This window comes from Podarcis liolepis, assembly GCF_965112155.1.
Source record: "Podarcis liolepis genome assembly, chromosome: 1".
Classification (NCBI taxonomy): domain Eukaryota; kingdom Metazoa; phylum Chordata; class Lepidosauria; order Squamata; family Lacertidae; genus Podarcis; species Podarcis liolepis.
The window spans coordinates 82,400,977-82,422,727 of NC_139554.1; the positions used below are offsets into that span (position 1 = coordinate 82,400,977).

Consider the following 21,751-nt stretch of genomic DNA (forward strand, 5'->3'; position numbering starts at 1 on the left):
TTTCCCAGCCCTAGTCCAGCACTCGAACCACACCACCACAATGGCTTCCACTAGGACCATTTGTCCCACCACCACCTGCCTCTTCCCTACACCAGTTCTAATGCAAGTATCCCTTTGTAGTCTCGTCCCCATTGACTATGGTGATGGTGTATCTGTGCATGTCTAGATATCTATCTATATCTATCTATATCTATAAAATATTCCAGTATGTTTGGGGGAATCTGCTCATCCACCTGCTACGCTCTTCTTTCCCTTGCCACTTCTATTGAGAACTTGGAATGCAATGTGCTGCAGGCCCATTTTACATTGGCTCCCAACACAATTAAAGTGTTGGTGCTGACCTTTAAAGCCCTAAATGGCCTCGGCCCAGTATACCTGAAGGAGCGTCTCCACCCCCATTGTTCTGCCAGGATGCTGAGGTCCAGTGCCGAGGGCCTTCTGGCGGTTCCCTCACTGTGAGAAGTGAGGTTACAGGGAACCAGGTAGAGGGCCTCCATGGTAGTGGTGCCCGCCCTGTGGAACACCGTCCCGTCAAGGAAATAAACAACTACGTATCTGACTTTTAGAAGACATCTGAAGTCAGCCCTGTTTAGGGAAGTTTTTAATGTTTGATGTTTTATTATGTTTCTAATATTCAGTTGGAACAGCCCAGAGTGGCTGGGGAAATCCAGCCAGATGGGTGGGGTATAAATAAATAATAATAATTATTGTTGTTACTATTATTATTATTAAACTGATTAATGAACACAGGAGCATAGGGAGGCTGCCTCATGCTGAACAGTCTAGGCAGCAGCTCTCCATGGGTTTCTGGCAGGGGGCATACTCAGCCCCACCTGGATATTGGACCTCCATCTAAATACAAAGTAGATGCTCTACCACTGAACCACTACAGCCTACATCCAACATGTGAAGTGCATATAATCCCAGAATTAATCTCGCCCCAAAACAGAGATGCAGCAATGAGGAAAGGTGCACATGAGGAGCTTCCCATCTTGTTGGATTAATAATTCCCAACACAGTCATGCGGAGATAATAAAATCTAGTTCTGTTTATTGTTACACAGGAAATTTGCTCAAGGAAAGGAAGAATTCAGCAGTTTTTCAAGTGACCAATGTAGGTCCTCAAGATTGAAGAGCAGATGAGAAGAAAGATGGGAAAACGCCAGAGAAGAAACATTGAGGATCCACACTGAGAATGGCCTCAGCTGCAAGCGGATAAGTTTCTTGACTGGAGAAAGAGCTAATGCTTCAATACCAGCAGGAAGACACAGAGCCTCTCCACAGCTTCATCAGAGACCTATAAAAGAAAGGGATTCAAAGGTAGTAACCCAGCAAGGCGATGATCATCTGCGCAGGATGCACCATCAACTCTGTGTGTACAGTGATATATGAAGCAAAGCAGAGCGATGTGCGGAAGGTTCTCAAATTTCCGAGTTAAATGGAACCATTAACAAGGCATCTTGAGCCAAAACAGATCCTGAAGCATTCTGTGGCTTGGGAAACGCTCAGAGTTCAAGAGGGGAGGGAATGCAGAGCTGGCAGAGGGATCTTTTGTTTTGATGGACAGGTTTTGGGGAGGGATTAAAAACAGTGTTTGTTTTGTTTCCATGGAGCTACTCATTCTTCAATGCAAGTTAATAGAGAAATCTCCATTATACCCTAAAAAATTGGGGAGGGGAGTGCACCTCACATCAATGACCCTTGGGGTAATGGGATCCTTATTGGGGTGACATTTTTCTTGCTCCAATATTTCCTGTAAATTCATGTTCTTTTCCCCATCATTCCTTTTGTACCTATTCCCAAATACTAAAGCCTGTCCCAGCTGCAGAACCACTGCAGCTATCGCTCTGAAATTTGGCAGGCTATTTACCCCCTTAGAAGCTATGGCCACACTTGCAAATTCCATCTAATTCTGGTAGAATCTGAAAATTTAATACAGTGGTACCTCGGGTTACATACGCTTCAGGTTACAGACTCCGCTAACCCAGAAATAGTACCTCGGGTTAAGAACTTTGCTTCAGGATGAGAACAGAAATTGTGCTCCAGCAGCACGGCGGCAGCAGGAGGCCCCATTAGCTAAAGTGGTGCTTCAGGTTAAGAACAGTCCTCCAGAACGAATTAAGTACTTAACCCAGGTACCACTGTATACTTTTCCTTTGCCCCCCCCCTTTAAAAATAAAAATATAAAGATGCCCTGCATGAAAACATCTGGATTTTTCCTGCCTCCAATTTGGTAGGCTTAATCAACTCTGGAGGGGCCCCTATGCCTGGAAAGTTTATCCATTTCTACAAAAAGGAAAACAAGTTATAGCTGTTTTTAACTTCCCCATTGTATTGGATGGGGAGTGGGAAACAAATTTAACAAATCTATTTGGGTCGGTCTCAAATAATTAATAAATTAGAATAACACAGAGTGTCTCCAAAACAGAACAGGCAGATTCCCAAACCTACAGATACAAGCTGAATCTTGTGACCGATGCACTCCCCTACTGTTTAAATACATCCTGCCAAATTGTTCCAACTGAGTGGGTAGGGGCTTTCATTATATACTTTGTATCCAGGGCCTCTGGATACATGAACAATGGTTCCCTGTGGCCAAGGAAGTTGTACCCTTCAGATTTCAGTAAGTAAAATGGGTCTCGTACCTGTTTTCTTCTTACAGGCTGTGTAGATTCCCAGAGCAGTACCATAGGCAAAGCTCTTAACCACCAGGAGCAGGAAAATGAGCTGCCCTGTATGAAGGCTGCTCTGAAACTCCAAGACAGTTGAGGCTGATGTGAGAAAAAATATAGAGAGTCAGAGGCCCACTCACCTTCACCAAGACGGACATTTCAGACTGGCATTTTTAAAGCACACACATAATAATAATAATAATAATAATAATAATAATAATAATAATAAATAATTTATTATTTATACCCCGCCCATCTGGCTGGGTTTCCCCAGCCACTCTGGGCAGCTCCCAACAGAATACTGAAAACACAATAAAACATCAAACATTAAAAGCTTCCCTAAACAGGGCTGCCTTCAGATGTCTTCTAAAAGTCTGATAGTTGTTTATTTCCTTGACATCTGATGGGAGGGCGTTCCACAGGGCGGGCGCCACTACCGAGAAGGCCCTCTGCCTGGTTCCCTGTAGCTTTGCTTCTCGCAATGAGGGAACTGCCAGAAGGCCCTCGGTGCTGGACCTCAGTGTCTTGGCTGAACAATGCGGATAGAGATGCTCCTTCAGGTATACTGGGCCGAGGCTGTTAGAGCTTTAAAGGTCAGCACCAACACTTTGAATTGTGCTTGGAAACCTACTGGGAGCCAATGTAGGTCTTTCAAGATCGTGTTATATGGTCTTGGTGGCCACTCCCAGGCACCAGTCTGGCTGCCGCATTCTGGATTAGTGGTAGTTTCCGAGTCACCTTCAAAGGTAGCCCCACATAGAGTGCATTGCAGTAGTCCAAGTGGGAGATAACTAGAGCCTGCACCACTCTGGCTGCAGTTTCCACCCTAGCATTCAAAAAATTCAGAAAGTCTAGAACCTTATGGATACTTCATTTGTTTTTGTAAACTGTCCTGAAGGCTCTATTGAATTACATGGTATATATTTTAGATAAATAAAAAGGATATACTAGGGCTGCCTGGCCCTGCCATTAGACAGAGTAGAACAGCTGCCTCAGACAGCTAATTTTGGATGTCATGAAAGGGCAGCAAAGTGTTCATTTTTAAATTTATTATTGTTATGTTTGTACTTCAGGGAGAGTTGTTTGTAGGATTTTCTGCCTTAGCTTCCAGAACTAACCTTGGGCACTATGCCTCTTGTGGGAAGGTATTCTTTTTTCAACACCTAGCATACATTAAAGTTAACAACCATTTAGGAGCACTTCAATTTATATTTGGGAGAGGCAGAAATGCTGAACCCTTAGTGAAATCAGCCTCCAGTTGTGATAAAACTTTATCTCCCAATCCCTCCCCCATCTTTGTTTGCTTGTTTATCCATCAGGGTGTCCATACACAAATCCAAATTAAGGCGACATCATAAAATTAAAAAAAAATAATCAGAAAACTAAAACAGTAAAGAAAAACATCCCTGTCTTGACCATCTGTTCCTGAAGAAATGTTTGCTGCTTTCCCTTTAATCAGCCCTGTATTCTCAACCTTTGACCACCAAGAGGAAGAGGGCACCTTCTGGCTACTTCCCCCATTATGTAGGATCTCCAACCTGGTACATGTAATTGCCTCCACCCCAGTCCTTGCTTACCTGGCTGCTGGCTCGGCTCCCTCTCCATCGACTCTTCAGCCTCTGCTATGTTCCCTTGTCTCACGTGGCATGAGTACACATGCCTCTCCTGCCACTCTGCAGCTGTCATGCTCAGGCGACTGGAAACCCCAAAGTTGCATGTGCCGCTCAGGGTGCGGACGGGGTCGGTGGCGAAAGAGAGACGAGTCACCTCTTGCGCATCACGCTTCCAACTCACATCAATGGGCCATTCATAGGGAAAGCCCTGGGCCACACACACGAGTGTGATGTGGTCCTTGTGGCACACGGGACCCAGAAGATGGACAGTCGGCTGTGAGCGTTGACAATTTTCATCTGCAAAGGGAGAAGTTTTCTTTGTTGCATGAGGGCATGTAATAAACAGAAGGCCCAAGCCAATCAGCCCCATGATGGGGAGTGTGGGTGGCTGGGGAATGAGTGTGCCTGTTCACAGTGAGGCCACCCTTGGTGCCTTAAAAGTCTCTATAATAAACCCACAGATAAGCACTTACTCCACGTGACTTGATGCTGATTAATTTTACCATTTTAATCAACTTGGGAAACAAAACAAAAAAGGTGGTTTAAAAAGGAGATTTAAAAGGTGCAATGGCAATCTTAATTCAAGTGCATTAGGCTTCAGTCCTATGCATAGAGGTCTATGAAGTACATGAGAAACAGGATTTTTGAAGCTAAGGTTAGTTAACCCAGATATGTGATTTTCTAAAGGTGGCAGCTCTCTGCTTCACTTGTGATATTATCTGTTTCTTTCTGCTGTGCCTGCCTTTGAACACACATATACACTGTCTTACTCTATTTTAAAGACAATCAGACTTCTTAGCCTGGGTATGCACCATGCATTGGAAGCCCCCCCCCCCCCCAAGATCCTGGAAACTGTAGTTTACCCCTCAAGGAAGTATAATTCACAGTACCCTTACATTACAGGATTGTTTGGGGCGTTTTTTGGGGTGCTTTAATTGTATGGTATGTACATAGCCTAAGTCAGGGGGTTGCTTCCCAAGCATGTGCATGTAGATACACAATTATTGTTACTGCATAATCACTTTCTATGGGAAAATGGTACTTATTGCCAGCTGTGCTGCAGCAACAAAACCTACTTTATTCCTGTAATGTTGGTGGTGCTATACAGGCAAGTTTAAAATGTGAAACTGCACATGGTCTGAGTAGTTCTATTTTAACCACAGTATTTTCTTTTTCTTTGGGTTTCACTCTAACCTATCAGGAATGTTGTAAATAATGGGCCGCTGAAGAGAAGTGTACATTGTGTGCATCACAACTGCAGCACATGGCTGTGGGGAGCCCATAAGACCAAATTAAGTTTAAAATAATAAAGCATGACTGGTTTGAAACAATTTGCTGAGCTGACTCTCAATGTCCCCGCTCTCAGGATCCGGAGGAAACCTCACCATACTAACAGAAACCAGCAGGTATACCTCCCACCTGGCTTCTCTTCCCCGTTCCAGCTAATGGATCTCTTTCTGAAGATTCTAGTCCTCGTGGATGCCGAGAAAGAGCTTCTTTGTTCTGGAGCTTAAGCTTTCATTGGCTCCCATGATGAAGGTAGTAAATTTTGGCTTTGTTAGTGGACTGCAATCTTCGCTCCCGCCCCCCGCTCGCCCCGCGAGTGGTGGTAGTGCTGCTCAGGGAACTTTCTTGTATCCGGGAATTTTCTCTCTCTACTGGATCCACTTTTTGTGCCCCGAGCATTTGGACTCTGACCTGGCTAAACACTCCCTGATGGGCTGTGGTATAAAATGACGCTGTTTGGGGATGGTTAGTATCTCCACCCCCAGCCCCGAGCCCCAAATATTTATTTAGAGCCGTTGCAAGGTAGAAAATGCAAACATCCATTCCTCCACTCCAGCCATTTGGAGCGAACTGGAAACTCTCTTCAATATTTTAACCCCCACCCCATGTGCCTTTTTTTTTTTAAAGGAGAGCTGGGACTTAAGACAGTGGCTGGATCTGGGCTCCCTCGCTGGCGATCTGTGGGGGGTTTTTTTAGCAGGCTTGAGAAAGGAGGCAGAAGCAGAGTGACTAGGGCGGGGGGAGGATTCGATTTTGTGCCTTTGGTGGGAAAAAAGCCGATCTGGCTCGAAGGGACTGTCATGACTCCCCCCCCCCCAATCTAAATAAACTTCCCATCCCAATTGCTGCCCATCTGGATCTTCTGCCGCCGCCCCACCCATCGAAGAGACCGAATCAGCCTTGTTCTAATGGGAAATAATGAAAACGGGGTGGCCGGTGGAGTGGCCGTGGAGGTGAGAGCCCCCTCCCCGCTTTCCCCCCACCCCGAAGGTGGACGCGAGCGCTTTCAGACTGACCTTCGACTATGAGCTGCGTCCCAGTATCCGCGAAGTAAGCTTGCTCACACAGCACTGCCGCCTCACAGGCCCCCCTTGCAAAATCTTCCCGGCTGCTCCAGGCCCTCCGGGACGGCTCCTTCCTCGACTTCCGGCCCTCCTTGCTCTCCGACGGAGAAGCGACCTTTGGGGCGGCGCTTCAAGCCAAAGGCGGCCAGGGAGCAGCCGGACGAGGGCTGCCCAAGCCCCTCGGGGCCGTCCAGTGCCGTGGAGGGCTGGGAACGCATCTCGCTCGAGAGGGAGACCCTCTAGATCTCTCCGGAGCACCTCGATCTGTCCCGATGGCCCCACAGAGGGTTTTTTTCTCTGGGGGCAGCCGCTTGGGTTTGCTGCCCATTCCCTGACCCCTCCATCGCCTCCTCCAGGCTCCCGTCGAGTATTGGGCGCGGCGTGTATCATCGTGGCGCTGTTGACACAGCGGGAAGCGATCGCACAAAAACTCTCTCCCAGCTCTCCCGGCAGCCTGCTCCCTCCCGTCCGGTCCCTCGATAACCAGAGACACTTGAGGCGGCTCACTCTAGTGTCCTGCTGGACCAGACCAGCCGATGATCCCCACTTGCGCCCCCGCCACCTCCTCCTCGTTTCTCCAATCGTCTGCCTTCCAGTCAGTTGGGAACGCTCCGGATTGAACAGCCGCCCCCCGCCTAGGCGTTCCTGATCCCAGATTGATACCGATTTGGAGGCAGCTCCCTTTCATTTCTGCTAGGAGGTCAGTCAAGTCCCGCTCCGTCCAGCTGAGTAGCCAGCCGCCCTTCTTACCGCAGCCCTGAAGGCGCCGTGCAGCAACTGCTCCTTCGCTCGTGGCTGCAGAACACCGCTCTCTTGCAGGGAGGGGAGAGGGAGTCTCTTCTCAACTTACTTCTCCAGCAAGAATCTGCTCCCTGCTCCCATTTCTGCCTCCCATTCGAAAGATCGCTCTACTGAGTGCCCACATCTGCACTTAAGGTTGCGTCTTAGGACCTCTTTATAGCTGGGAGTGAGCCCTACTGAACACAACTTACTTCTGAGTAAATGTGTGCAGAAATGCATATATTCGGGAAGCACTTTGGAAGCCCCAAGTAGAGTTGCCAACTTTACTTTTACTGATCTTACTCTTGTGTCTTTAGCCGCCGCAACTGACTTGACACTCAAAAGCATTAAGAGGACGGCGCTTTCCTCAGTCCCATCTTCTGTTTGCGTCCTACTGGCTCCGATTTCAATAGGAATTGCTCGGCAGCTTGATTCCATGTGGAGTTAAGTACATCTGAACTCCCTGGTTACACCCTTTTGGAACCAAACAAAGGATATGCGTATTGAAACAGCTGGCAAAGGAAGAGTTAAGTGTCTATAACCCTCTTTTAATAAGCAATAAACACAAACTCAGATTATTGCAGGGAGGGAAGGGTTAATTATCTTCTTCCTTGTGTCCACCCCCCTCCTTATTCTTGTTTTTGTTTTGCTAGACCCTTCAAGGAACCCAAGTTTTCATTTTTCTTAGGGCAGAAGGTTTTTGTAAAGGCACTCCCTGAGATTGCATCACAGTGACCCCCTGTATAGCACAGTGGTAGAATGCTTTGCAGAAACTCTAGAATCCGGTCCTGTTCCCTCTGAAAGTAGTTCCCTTAGATTCAGTGGACCTCACTCCTATAAGTAAGCACAGAGGTACCCCTTCCTTTTTGCAGTTCTCCATGACAGGACTCCTGTACCTCAAACAGACAGGGATTTAGTATCAGCCGCCTCTTTAAAAGGCAGTGTGTCTCAAGAGAGAGAACTGGCAAAACTTAGTGCAGTCTTTCTTAACCTGGTGCCTTCCAGATATTTTGGATGACAATTCCCATTAGCCCTTGTCAGCCTTAATAAATTTCCAAACGTAGATATTTGGGCTGGGCAGCATGAATGAGACTGAAGAGCTGCAAAGAGAGTCCTGCCAAATTATGGGATCCTCTAGTTAACTGAGCTGTAATTTCTGTGAGCCACGCTGAGATCTACAAATGAAGGATGGTATTCAAATTTTATAATAAATAATTTCCTTGACCCCCCCCCTTTAACATTTTGCTGTTAAAGTTCTGTTTGTGAACTGCTGAGAGTTTTCTTCTGAAATGTGAAGTGGTGGCAAACACACCAGAGATAAAACATCTGGATGCAATTCCAGATGGAAACTGGGAAACCTCTCTAATTAAAAGGCTTGCTGAAAAAGGAAGTTCATTAGAAGCTGCCAAAAAGACAACAGAGGTGGCACCTGCCTGATATCAAACAGGAGAGAGCTTCCATCACAAGGAAAGTCTGATCCCTCTGTGGTGTGGAATGGACCTCTTGCTAACATGGGATCTGCAAGAGGCCTTTACCTTCTGAGCCCAGGGATCAGTTGGATAGATAAGGGCTGAGATGATCAGCTCCAGCAAGAAAATTAGCAGCATTATAAAGAACAATGTGTGTGAGGCAGGAGAGGGTTTGTTAGGGTGGCAGAACCAACAGGATTGTCCATTGTAACACTCAGCCATATGAAGACACATGGGTCTCCACATGAGATATTTGATCCACCACTGTTCTCGTTCTCTCTCTCTCTCTCTCTCTCTCTCTGTGTGTGTGTGTGTGTGAGAGAGAGAGAGAGAGAGAGATTAATTGTACAGAGCTGGCCAGTGGACACTGAGTATACAAGATGCCTTGCTAATAATATGTGGAAAGTAATGTCCCTAATGTACAGAGAGGACGTGTTTCTCAGCAGCACATGGAGAGACGCATTATTGTTTGGTTTTATGACAGCTCCTGGTGCTGCTGCAATCACTGTGTCCCTAGAAGCACAGAGATATTGCCCTGAATCAGTAAGCTGGAGGCTTTCTAGGTACAAATATACTTTTGTGCCAACCCGTTTGCCACTCAGACGACTGTTCAGATCATTTTTTGGAATCTCCTCCAATTTGTCTGCAGTAGAGTAAACAGTCCCAAGGTGCTCTAGATTAATCTCTCCAGGGAGTTGGCGGTACCAGTAGTAATGATAGGTATTTTGATGGACATCGCAGCTCAGCTCCAGGGTCTCGCCTTGCCGTTTGTTGGCCAGTGGTGGGTGCTGGGTCACTTCCACTCCAGAGGTGCTGGTTAATAGACCTAGGAGGAGAGAAATGATGTCTTGTCAGTGAGAGATGATCATCAGGTACTGAGGCAACCTGAAGCAAGGGGAGACAATAAGGGCACTAACTGTCTTGGAAGTGGCCCCTGAAAATTAGCTGAGGGTCCAAATGTGCCCTTGCCATTTACTTACGCCAGGTACTTACCACCCTGCAGGGCCCAGAGGGAGAAGAGCAGGTGTTGGAAGAGCCCACAGCGGCACTGAGGCAGCCCTGCCGCCATCTCGTCCTTGAAGCAACTGCTGGTGGGAGGAAAACGGATGCTGCTGGTTTCCTCTCTCTCTCTCTCTCTCTCTCTCTCTCGTGTGAAGAGGATTTAAAGGGAGACCTTTTCTCTTTATTTAGCTTCTATCTTCCATTCAAAGGCAGCTGGGCACAAATAATGAGCAAGATGTCATCTATTAAACCACTGATTCACACCAATTCATTAATGGTAAAACTGTTTTTATATATTTAAATAACTATGATCTATGGCTGCCCCTCAAGGTGTGGGCAGCTCTTTCAACTTCTGCATGTGACTGGCAAGACGTGAAGGAAGCTTTGCCCTTCATTGAAACTCCCATACCAGAAAAAGGCAGCTTCTTTGCTGCTCATCCGGCTGTTAAGGGAGCGTTACGGTTCCTCTGGGCTTCAGAGGGGGAGAAGCCATGGACGGTGGCCCATTGGAGTGAATGGGGCATAGTGTCCTGTCTGCCCTCAGCCTGCCCTCACTTGCCTGCTTCTTTACTTACAGCCAGTTCAGGTAGCATTACTGGCTGTACACATCCACCCACCCACACCCACACCCTCAGTGTTGCATTTGAGAGCAGAGAGATAGAATCATAGAATTGTAGAGTCGGAAGGGAACCCGAGAGCCGTCTGGTACAACTCCCAGCAATGCAGGAATCTCAATACACAGTTCCCCTCTCTTGCAGCAAGAAGAAAATGAGCAGAAACATCAACAAGGATCTGTGCGAGGAGCTGAATTGTTGGGGAGGCAGAAGTATCAGGATTGCACCCTGTGATTCACACATGTGCGGGGTGGATCTCTGAATCAGGGGTTTTGGACTGCTTGTGTTAGCTGTTCTTGTGTCGAGAGAGAGAGAGAGAGAGAGAGAAGGAAAGAGACTGACAGACCCACAGACAGTGACTATTTGAACAGAGCTCCTTGTGGGCCCTGAATATACACGATGCCTGTTTGTACAGTGGTACCTCAGGTTACATATGCGTCAGGTTACAGACTCTGCTAACCCAGAAATAGTGCTTCAGGTTAAGAACTTTGCTTCAGGATGAGAACAGAAATTGTGCTCTGGCGGCGTGGTGGCAGCAGGAGGCCCCATTAGCTAAAGTGGTGCTTCAGGTTAAGATAGTTTCAGGTTAAGTATGGACCTCTGGAACGAATTAAGTACTTAACCTGAGGTACCACTGTAGTGGGAAATGTGCCACTAATTTATAGAGAGGACATGTTTCTTAGCAGCACATGAAGAAGTGTAATATTGTTTGGTAGTCAGTTTTGTGACAGCTCCTGAGGCTGCTACAGTCACTGTGTCCTTTGAAGCACAGAGATACAGCCCTGTGTCATTAAGCTGGAGGTCTTTTAGGTACAAAGTTGTTTCATTGTCTTTCCGTTTGCCACTCAGCCGACTATCGAGGCTACTTTTTGAGTCGTCCTCTAAATCGCTACTATAGGTGCTGAAAGTCCCAAAGTATTGTAGCTTTGGCTCTCCAGGTTGCTGGCGGTACCAGTAGAAAAACCAGTTTACTTGGTTGACGCCGCAGCTCAGCTCCAGGGTCTCACCCTGCCGTTTGCTGACCACTGGTGGGTGCTGGGTCACTTTCACTCCAGGGTTGCTGGTAACTAGGCCTAAGAAGAGAGAAATTATATTCCATCAATGAATAATAGTTGATCACCAGGGACTGTGGACACCCTGAACAAAAGGGAGACAGTCAGTGAACTAGCCCTGTCCTGCAAGTGGTTTTTAAATAATAGGTCAATGTGTTCAAATGTGCCCTTGCCCTCACATCCCCAGGTACTTACCACCCTGCAGGGCCCAGAGGGAGAAGAGCAGGTGTTGGAAGAGCCCACAGCGGGACTGAGGCAGCCCTGCCACCATCTCGTCCTTGAAGCAACTGCTGGTGGGAGGAAAACGGATGCTGCTGGTTCTCTCTCTTTCTCTCTCTCTTTCTCTCTCTCCCTCTCCCTCCCTCTCCTAAAGGAGGACACCAATGGCAGATTTGATTTGTGTGTGTTTATGTTTAGTTTCTATTTTCCATTCAAAGGCAGCTTGGCACAGATCATGAGTAAAAGTTATCTGTTCAATCAGCAATTTACACCATTGCATCATTGAAACTATTTTGATATATTTAAGAAACTGCCCAATGTCCAGATTATAAATATAGTTCAGTGTTAATGAGCTCCAGAAAGCTCTTCATTGGGAAACACCTGAAGTATGAAACTGGATCTGAATTCAGTTATGTTTTCAGTGAATTTTAAAATCAACTAAGCCTTGACTGGGGGAATGTGAGCCAAGTGAAAGTGTGGTCATCATCATCATCATCATCATCAACAACAACAATTTATTTATACCCCACCCATCTGGCTGGGTTTCCCCAGCTACTCTTGTCAGCTTCCAACAAAATATTAAAAATACAATAAAACATCAGACATTAAAAACTCCCCTAAACAGGGCTGCCTTCAGATATCTTCTAAAATTCAGATAGTTGTTTATTTCCATGACATCTGATGGAAGGGCATTCCACAGGGTGGGCACCACTACCAAGAAGGCCCTCTGCCTGGTTCCCTGCAACCTCACTTCTCATATTATTTTATTATTTATACCCTGCACATCTGACTGGGTTGCCCCAGCCACTCTGGACAGCTTCAAACATATATAACTACATAATGAAACATTTAACTTTTTTATTTTAAAAACTCCCCTATACAGGGCTGCCTTCAGATGTCTTCTAAAAGTTGTATAGTTAACTTATCTTTTTGGCTTGGTGGGCCACATAACTCCATACCTTTGGATAAAAATAGGGAGGGACACCCTAAGGAAAAGCAGGACATTCCAGGATCAAATCAGAAACTGGGAAGGAGCATTATGACTCCTGTAGGCTTCAGACAGTGGGAGAGAAGCAGTGGAAGGTGGTCCATTAGGGTAAATGGGGCACAGTGACTCACCAACTTCAGTCTGCCCTTAGCCAGCCCTCACTTGCCTTCCTTCCTACTTACAACCAATCTGAGGAGTGGGTGGGTGGGTGTCTGGCTATCAGCTTCCCCCTCCTTAGTCTTACGCTGTGTACACCCTCCTGTTTCCTCTGCATCCAGTGCACTCCCAACACTGGTCTTATAAGCAGTGTACACACAAGGATAGCCACTATCCATATTTTTCCTGTATCCGTCCTGTTGTTTCTGATGGGTTTGGTGCATTCCCCACTCCCCTGAAACCAGCTTTGATCTGCGCTGAGAGAAAGAACGACCTGGCTGCATATTAAGTTGGTAATGTGCACACATCCTCAGTGTTTCCTTTGTCGAAAGCAGCAGGGAAGAGGACGGGGGACAAAACTAGACAAATTTCCACCTGTCATTTGCCTCTGTCTCTGTTGCCCTCTCTGCCTTACACCTTGACAGACCCAGCGGGCACCAACCACCACTGGAGACAAGCAGGGACTAGAGAAGTCTGTTTGTAGCAAGAAAATGAAATATCACTAAGGATCTGTGTGAAGTGTGGAGTTATTGGGGTGGCAGATGCAGCACAATTGTGCCTCGTGACTGTCAGGCACTTGAAGAAATTTGGGTTGTGGGTCTCCCCATTAAGGCCTTTGAACTGCTCCTGTTGGCTCTCTAGGTGTGAGAAACAGACAGAGACAATTTGGACAGAGCTGGACAGTGGGGCCCCAGGACACAACATGCCTTAATGGCATCCCCTCATACACAGAGAGGATGTGTTTCTCAGCAGCACGTTGAGAGACGCACTGTTGTTTGGTAGTCAGTTTTGTGACAGCTCCTGGGGCTGCCACAGTCACTGTGTCCTTTGAAGCACAGAGATACAGCCCTGTGTCATTAAGCTGGAGGCCTTTGAGACTCAAATTTGCTGTTCTGCCATCTCGTTTGCCACTCAGGCGACTATCTATTTCGCCACCTGGTTTCTCCTCCAATGTGTCCCCCTCTCCAATCGTAAATGGTTTGATAACCCCAAGTTGCTTTAGGTTTGTGTGTCCAGGGCGCTGGTGGTACCAGTAGTACTGATAGTTGTCTACATCAGCGTTGCAGCTCAGCTTCACAGTCTCGCCCTCTGGTTTGTTGGCCAGTGGTGGGTGCTGGGTCACTTTCACTCCAGAGACGCTGGTTCGGAGGCCTAGGAGGAGAGAAACGATGTCCTGTCAATTAGTAAGAGATCACCAGGGGCTGTGGACACCTTGAATCACAGGGGAGACGGTCCTGAAAGTGGCATATGAAGATTAGCTGAGGGTCCAAATGTGCCCTTGCCATTTACTTACGCCAGGTACTTACCACCCTGCAGGGCCCAGAGGGAGAAGAGCAGGTGTTGGAAGAGCCCACAGCGGGACTGAGGCAGCCCTGCCGCCATCTCAGCCTTGAAGCAACTGCCAGTGGGAGGGAAACGGATGCCAGTGGTTTCCTTCTCTCCTCTCTCTCTCTCTCTCTCTCTCTCTCTCTCTCTCTCCCCTACCGTGTCTCTGTGTGTGTATAAAATAAGGGGCCCAATGACAAGTCATTTTTAGGTTTAGTTTCTTGTTTTCATTTCAGTGCTCTCTTGATACAAATACAGTGGTACCTCTGGTTACGTACTTAATTCGTTCCGGAGATCTGTTCTTAACCTGAAACTGTTCTTAACCTGAAGCACCACTTTAGCTAATGGGGCCTCCCACTGCTGCCGCGTGATTTCTGTTCTCATCCTGAAGCAAAGTTCGTAACCCGAGGTACTATTTCTGGGTTAGCGGAGTCTGTAACCTGAAGCGTATGTAACCTGAAGTGTATTTAACCCGAGGTACCAATGTAAAGAATTTACAACTCACTACAGTTCAATTAGCATTGTTCTGAAATAGTAACATTATTCTCTAACACATGTGGTGAAGGTGTTCCTCCCTATGTGAGGGTCTGCGTTCTCACAGGAATACAACTTGAAGATGTAGAGGATCTTTTATATTTTGGGACACTGGGCCTCCCAGAGTACTAGCAGCTTATGTAGAGAGAAAAAGGAAGCCAGAGACAAGAATCATCAACGCAACAGGGAGGTTTATTAAAGAGGAAGGAATCTAAAACATTTTACTTTGAGTGTTGTATGCAAGCCAGCCTCTTATTCGCCTCTCTGCCTAACCCTACTTCACAGGGTTGTTGTGAGGATTAAATGAGAATCGGGAGATCCAAGCACTCCACCATGAGCTCCTTGGAGAAAATGGTGGGACCTAAATGCAATTAATTAATAAAATAAAATGATAGACATTATCAATTATATGCAAAAGTGTTTTGAACAGACACCCGATGCCTTTCTAGTTGTGTGAGTGTGTGGCAAAGGAAAGTGTGGAAGAAGACAAATAAAACAGCATTAGAATTCAGTTCTGGTGGTAAGTTTGCAAAGGAGGGTGTCCCTGTGATAATCTGGATGGCGAAGGAAGCAACATTTTTGGGTGCACAATGATAGAGGTTTGAGAGCAGAGAGCACAAGGCGAGTTGCGAATTTTGTGCTGTGTTCAGAGCTCCTTTCTGCATAGGTTTGATGTTTGGTTCTTGCTGCAGGACTATGTTATATTTGTGTATGTAACACACAGCACGGGCCCAAAGGCAATAGAAAATACTGGGTGCATTTTTGTGTCGCTGGAACAAAAGTAAATCATGTGTTTGGTGAGGACATGCCACGTTTCCCATCCCTTTCATGGCAACTGGTGGATCATTTCAAAACTGTGTATGCAGCGACAGCTGGTCTCTTAGGGCAGATGGGGCTCTGCCCCACCCACCTCAGTCTGCCCTCAGAGTGCCTCCCCCTGTCTGCCTTCTTACTTATAACCAGTCCAGAGGGTGGCGGCGTTTGTCAACTTATTTCTGCTCAATCTCTCTGTTGCAGGGAGGAGGATGGGGAAATAACTAAAATTAATTTGCTCTGCCAGTCATTGGCTCCTGTCACTGGCTCTAGCTCCACCTACTGTTGGCCTCCATCCCTTTACCTCCACCAGTCCTAATGGACATCAGCCACCACTGCATATGCCGGTGACAGTATATGGGGCAGTTGATGGTTTGCTCAGCCCCAGCATGAGAGGGCAGTTGACTTAACCACCATGCCTTCTAAAAAAAAAGATCAGGCTGATGATCAAAGTGAACAGCTCTGTGAATAGGAAAGCTGGGGGCCATGCCAGTAGACCCAGTGGACTTCTAGAAGGTAGAGGAAAGCCTCTGCTTGGTAATGGGGATGGGCAGAAGTGAAAGGAGGAGCCTGATCCAGACTGGAACCTTAGTAAAGATGGAAGGGAAACCCCTCATGTGCTTTAATCCCTTTAAATCAGTTGGATTAGTTAACCATGACTAGAGTGGTTGGGGAAATCCAGCCAGATGGGCGGGGTATAAATAATAAATTTTATTATTATTATTATTATTATTATTATTATTATTATTATACTAATGCAGGCACTGCTGATTTCAGTGGGACTAACACACAGCACAGGCAGATTTAGGGGAGCACAACTGGTTGGCCTGCACTGGGCGCTGAGCTGAGAGGTTGCCACAGGGGCACCATGACAGTGATGAACAATGGAAGGTGAGAGGTGGGGTACCTACTTCTGGCATTGCACAGGGCAATCCTGAAATTTTACAGCCCAGAGTCTGCCACTGTGCACCGCTTATTTAGTCCGGATCCAATGCAACACATCTGATTGCTAAATTACTCTTCAAGTGAAAAAGTAGTTCTGACTGTCAGATCCTCGGTGCGTTCACTAGAAAGTTGTTTCTGTTCATCTGAGGGAACTTACAAATGTGCTCAGTTAGTCTCCTTCAAGTAGACCTTTCTAATATGCAGAGTGAGTCTAACTCAATTAACTGGAATTCAGTGCCAGCTAAGTAGAATTGAGCTGTATCGTCCCATCGGAACAACAGGAGCAACGGTTTGTTGTGACTAACTTCAGCTGGTTCAGGGCTAATAGGTTTGATCTATCAAAGCTTTGCTTGCTGATTAAAATTTCTCCAGACTACCAGCAGGAAGATGCCTGGCTTGAGAACCCTGCTGCTGGAGAGGCAGTACAGATGTGTGCCTGTCTCCTTTGTGCCAGATGTTAAAGGCAAAACATAAGGATGACTTTTCCTAACAGTTTGCATCCTACCCTAGCAGATGCTTTGCACTCTGTGTGGGGTTTTTTTTAATAAAAAAAAAAACATGCTAACAAACTCCTGTCAATAAGAAGCACAGGCAGCTAAAAGTGACAGCATCAGTTATATATATATATATATATATATATATATATATATGCATGGTAGGTTGAAATACATGTCAACACATATTTTAAAACAAGTGTTTCCATAATAGTGATGGAAGTTGAATATGTTCATTTTTGAAGCCCTTTTGCACGTTGCTATAATAGGAAAATTCTGTTTTCCCAAAATTGAGGAAGACAATATATTTTTAAATGGCTTTTCCTTTTCTGGCAATGAGCAGAAGGCATATTAAATTTGAGCAAGTTTCCTGACGCTTAAGAAACTGCCGCTTTCAATCTGTATCCTCGGAAAACGCACCTTAGTTGAGATTTATATATATATATATATTGCAATAAGTGTATGCATATTTCATAGGATACACAGTTAAATTCCAGATAGCATTTTTCTGTGTTAGTTGACAACCTTAAGAGAGAGCTTTCTTTCCCGGCAACAAATCCAGACTAATTTGAAAAATATGGCAGGGAAGACAGATGTGGGAGCTTCAAAGCACAGTATGAGATTCCCAGCTGGAAGGGTCTCTAGTAAGCAGACTCACTGTTCTGCAGGTGGGATTCAGTTGCAAATTATCGCGTGCAAGTGGATTTGGCACTCTTGCATAATAACAAACTTGCTTCTTCCCCCCACCCCAAGACAATCAGACTTTCTGAGATAAGTAAAGTGATGGGGGAATCCACTAGAAAGTATGGGGTAACAATTGTTTGACAACCTGTTGTATAACCTCCTCACAAACAAATCTGGATGAATGCTCAATAAACAGGCCTCTGGAAGTGACTGATGCAAAGGGTCAGTTGCCCTGCTTTAAGAGGTGTAGCTCCTGTCCTGATGTCAACAAAGGGAGCTAGAGCCTCCTCCATTCTCAAGGCTTTACCGACCTGTAAAAGCTTTACTGGGCTGTCTTGACTGACATGGAAAGCCCTGTGTAAGAACAGGCCGAACCCCCTGTCACTTAGGATAGGAGATGGTCAGCGAGACAACATTGAGAGCCTCTGTGGCGCATGGATTATCAGTCCTACTATCAACATTGTGGGGTTTGGGGTGAAGGGGTGTGATGTTTACATGGCACGCTCTGGCGCCACCCTTAGACTGGTTCTATATTTGTTTTGCCCGTTAATGACTTAAGGGGGTGAGTGGGTGCTGTTTCGGTTAGTGTCATGGTTCTAAAAGGGTAATAGGAAATAAGTCCCTATTTTGGTTTGAGATCTGTGTGGCTATGTAGGGCTGGTGGGGGTTGGTGGGGTGAGGACGGGGGGGTGTACTTAGGGTAAGATTGTAAGAGTGAATTGGGCAGGTCTGTAGGAAGGGTGAGGGAGGGGAAAGGTAGTGGGTATTGAAGGTAGGTATTGAGTGTATAGGTATGGGTGGGAGGGGTCGGTAGATAGGTGTGGGAGGAGTGAGGGGATTATTTGGGCTTATCCACTGTATATTTTTGTTGTTGTAATCTTTATGCATACCGCTTTGAAACTTGGGTGACTGAGTGGTTTATAAATAAGTGAAATAAATGAATAAACCCATCTGTGTGTGTCCTGCTTTAAGTGCCTGTTCGCGATATGGACTTCTGGCTGGGCTTGTCATATGTCCTCTTTTTCATGGGTATGTAAAATGAGAGTCATAGTTAAAAGTAGAAGCCGGCAAATATGTCCTCTTTTTTGCTCTTCCAAATATGGCAACCCTATTTAGTCAGCTGACTGTTGCCCCTGAACACAGAGTTGCACTGAGTTTCCCTTCCTTTGATCTCCTTCTGCTATGAGGGTTAAAACAATGGCAACAATGGTGAAGGCATGTCCCTGGGCTCTCCTCACCACAAACATATAACTATAATAATAACAACAACTCTCTCTCTCTCCCTGTGTCGCCTTCTTCAGCTTCATGGGGAAAGGGGAAGGAAGGAGCTTGTGGCTGCCATTCATTTTTTCATCTTTCTCTCCAGCTGAAGCCCAGACATGGGAGGCTGGGAGCCTCAATGGTGCCCCTCTAGAAGCTTCACCCGGGGCAGGAACCCTGGCTAAACTACGCCACCCCTTCCAGCCACAACTCTGTAAGATTCATAAAGTCCAGAGTCTAGAATTACCCCTTACACCTTTGCATCCGTTCCACACCCTTGTAATGGACTGTTAAGAATACCATATACTTTTCCAACAGCATTTTAGTAGGTTTTGAACCCTCGTTATTCCAGTTCCTAGTACAAAGCACTACAGTGGTAGCCTATACTTTTTTGTGGATCAGCCACTCGCCATGCTTGCATGGAGAAAGTCTCAGGAGGCTTTCCTCTGACATGAACTCAACTAATCTCTAAACCCATTGCAATGCAACGTGTGCTACTAAGTCTGCACTGGTGGAAGGGTTGCTTTCAGCGCTGGACCTGCGTGAGCGAGGCTGCATGCACCAAGCTGCCTTGTATGTCCCCGAGGCAGATGATGGCACCAGCATGCCCACTAGTTGTGGGAAGTGATACTGTATGTACATGATATTGGGCATGTGCCAGCAGCACGAGGAAGGAGCTGGGGCTGTTTGACGCTGGCACTCAGTTTTGCAGCAGCAGCAGTTCCTGTCTGTCTCACCGTGTCCCTTACAGCACACAGATACAGCCCTGTGTCACTAGGCTGAAGACCTTGAAGAACAAGACTCATGTTCTTCCCCTTCTCCAGCCATTTCCCATTCAGCCAGTCCTTTGGGTTGTGATCAGAGATCTCCTGCAGCTGATCACCATGATAATACAAGGTCCCAATGGACTGTAGCTCCTTCTTCCCGGGCAGCTGGTGATACCAGAAGAAATGGTAGCTGCTGCTGCTGCCAGAAAGTGAGCATTTGAATTCCTGTCTCCCCCCTTGGGAGGAGCTGGCAAAGGGTGGTTCCTGGGTCACCTTCACTGTGGCTCCACCACTCAGTAAAGCTGAGGAGAAGAAAATGAGAAAATCAGGGAGGGAATGTGAGAGAGCTGTCCCTGGGGAGAGACTGCGGATTAACAGAGGCAAAGGAGCTCAGCCAGAGAAGTGCCACTGCATAGCGTTGTTTATTCCATATTTCAATGAACAGGGATATCTAAGCCCAACTTACCACACCACAGAGCAATGAGGAAGAGGAGTTTAGTGGATTCTTGGTAGCATTGAGCTGGGGCTGAAGCCATGTCAGTCTGGGGTCGAGAGAGGAATTGGCAAGAACCTGGAAGCCACTTCACTTCCTGTCATGGGTGCAGGTGTTCATGACAGGATGTCCTGCCCACACAGAGGCAGGGTAATACTGCTTTCTGTTGGGTTCTGAGCTGAGCAAGAAGCTTAGAGCAGATCCTAATCCACCATCAAAACCACCTCAAAATGTCGTGATAGAATGAGCAAGCTTCTGCAATTCTCCAGAATTCTTCATCAAGCTGGGGGTTCAAAGTGGGTGGGAAGAAATGGGTGACTTGATGCCAAAGCTAACAGAGTTTACACGGAAGCCACAGACTTGAAGTGGAACATGGGAGGCAATTGTAGGCTTCATTAGATTCGGCTCCATGTCTTCAACATCGCCAGCATCCCCCCCCCCAACGTTCCACAGTGCTTTTTCTCTAGAAATATAGGTGCCGGTACTCACCATGGAGTTGTCACAGTAAGTGCCACACTTTTTAACAACAAAAAAAGAGTACTGCTTACCCTGAAATAAAAGCACTGGTGTTTCACATCCAGCTGGATGAAGAGCTCTAGAGGACTCAAATGTTTGCTCACTGTTTCATGACATTTCAGCAGGGACCAACGACTGGTTTTTGTAAGCAGCTGTGAAAGCATTCTTGGCTAAGGGGTGAATTCGTAATGCTTTCGATGAATAAATAAGTCATAGCACTTTCTTTGGGGTCACCGTCTTAATCTCCTGCTGCAAAAACAATCCAGGATCCTTAAAAACAAACAAAATCATTCTAGCATGAGCTATCATGGACTCAACCCCAGTTTCATTAGATGCACCTAGAAATGCAAAGGTTCAGTGTGCCCCACAATTTTTCTGAATTCCCCCATTTATTTCTGCAAAATGGGGGGGGACCACCTGCCCCCACTTTTCAGTTTCCCTCCAGGCCTTTGCATCTCACAGAATTTTGCTTAATCGGTTGCCATCAATTTGATTTTAATTAATTTTTATAATGAAATATTTTTAGAATGTGTGATTATTTGACTGTTTATTTGATTGTTGTTAGCTGCCCTGAGCCCGGCTCAGTTGGGGAGGGCGGGATATAAATAAAATTATTTATTATTATTATTATTATTATTATTATTATTATTATTATTATTATTATTAGATGCACTTGAATAAAGGCACCCCCTGTATGCAGACTTTGTGCCCAGCATGGCTTCATTTCTTTATTGAGCAGAGATGGGATTTCAGTGGACAGTCTCAGCACAGAGCTCTTTTAATCTTCTTCTTCCCCTGTGTTTCTGATTCCTCCCAAGGAAGCCGGTGGATTGTGGTGGTTTGGCTGCACCTGCTTCTGGGCTATAAATAGTTTCAAAGAGGATGCCGTTCTCCATTCCAGGTGCTTTTCCGAAACCTTTGACCCCAGAGTGAGGGCTGCATGTTTTCTTCCCTGCTTCTCCCTTCACGCTGCATTTTTAGTCCTTAGGATTGCAAAGGCATGC

The 21,751-nt window shown here is 46.3% G+C and overlaps 1 protein-coding gene across 6 annotated transcripts; it reads right to left on the reverse strand.

Moving 5' to 3' along the window:
- Positions 1-1,022: 1,022 nt before the first annotated feature.
- LOC310699398 (immunoglobulin lambda-1 light chain-like) lies at positions 1,023-20,639 on the reverse strand. 6 transcript variants are annotated; one of them, XM_083487191.1, is made up of 7 exons: positions 14,223-14,349; positions 11,508-11,573; positions 9,391-9,710; positions 6,588-6,648; positions 4,249-4,581; positions 2,645-2,770; positions 1,023-1,296 (listed from the first exon to the last, which is right to left on the reverse strand). In XM_083487191.1, the coding sequence occupies exons 1-7, from the start codon at positions 14,296-14,298 to the stop codon at positions 1,289-1,291; spliced, it is 990 nt and encodes a 329-aa protein (XP_083343317.1). In that variant the 5' UTR covers positions 14,299-14,349; the 3' UTR covers positions 1,023-1,288. The 6 variants fall into 6 exon arrangements, with proteins under 6 accessions (XP_083343317.1, XP_083343316.1, XP_083343319.1 ...); XM_083487190.1 differs by lacking the exon at positions 14,223-14,349 and adding an exon at positions 11,748-12,501; XM_083487193.1 differs by lacking the exons at positions 9,391-9,710; positions 11,508-11,573; positions 14,223-14,349 and adding exons at positions 13,736-14,067; positions 20,205-20,639.
- Positions 20,640-21,751: the final 1,112 nt, after the last annotated feature.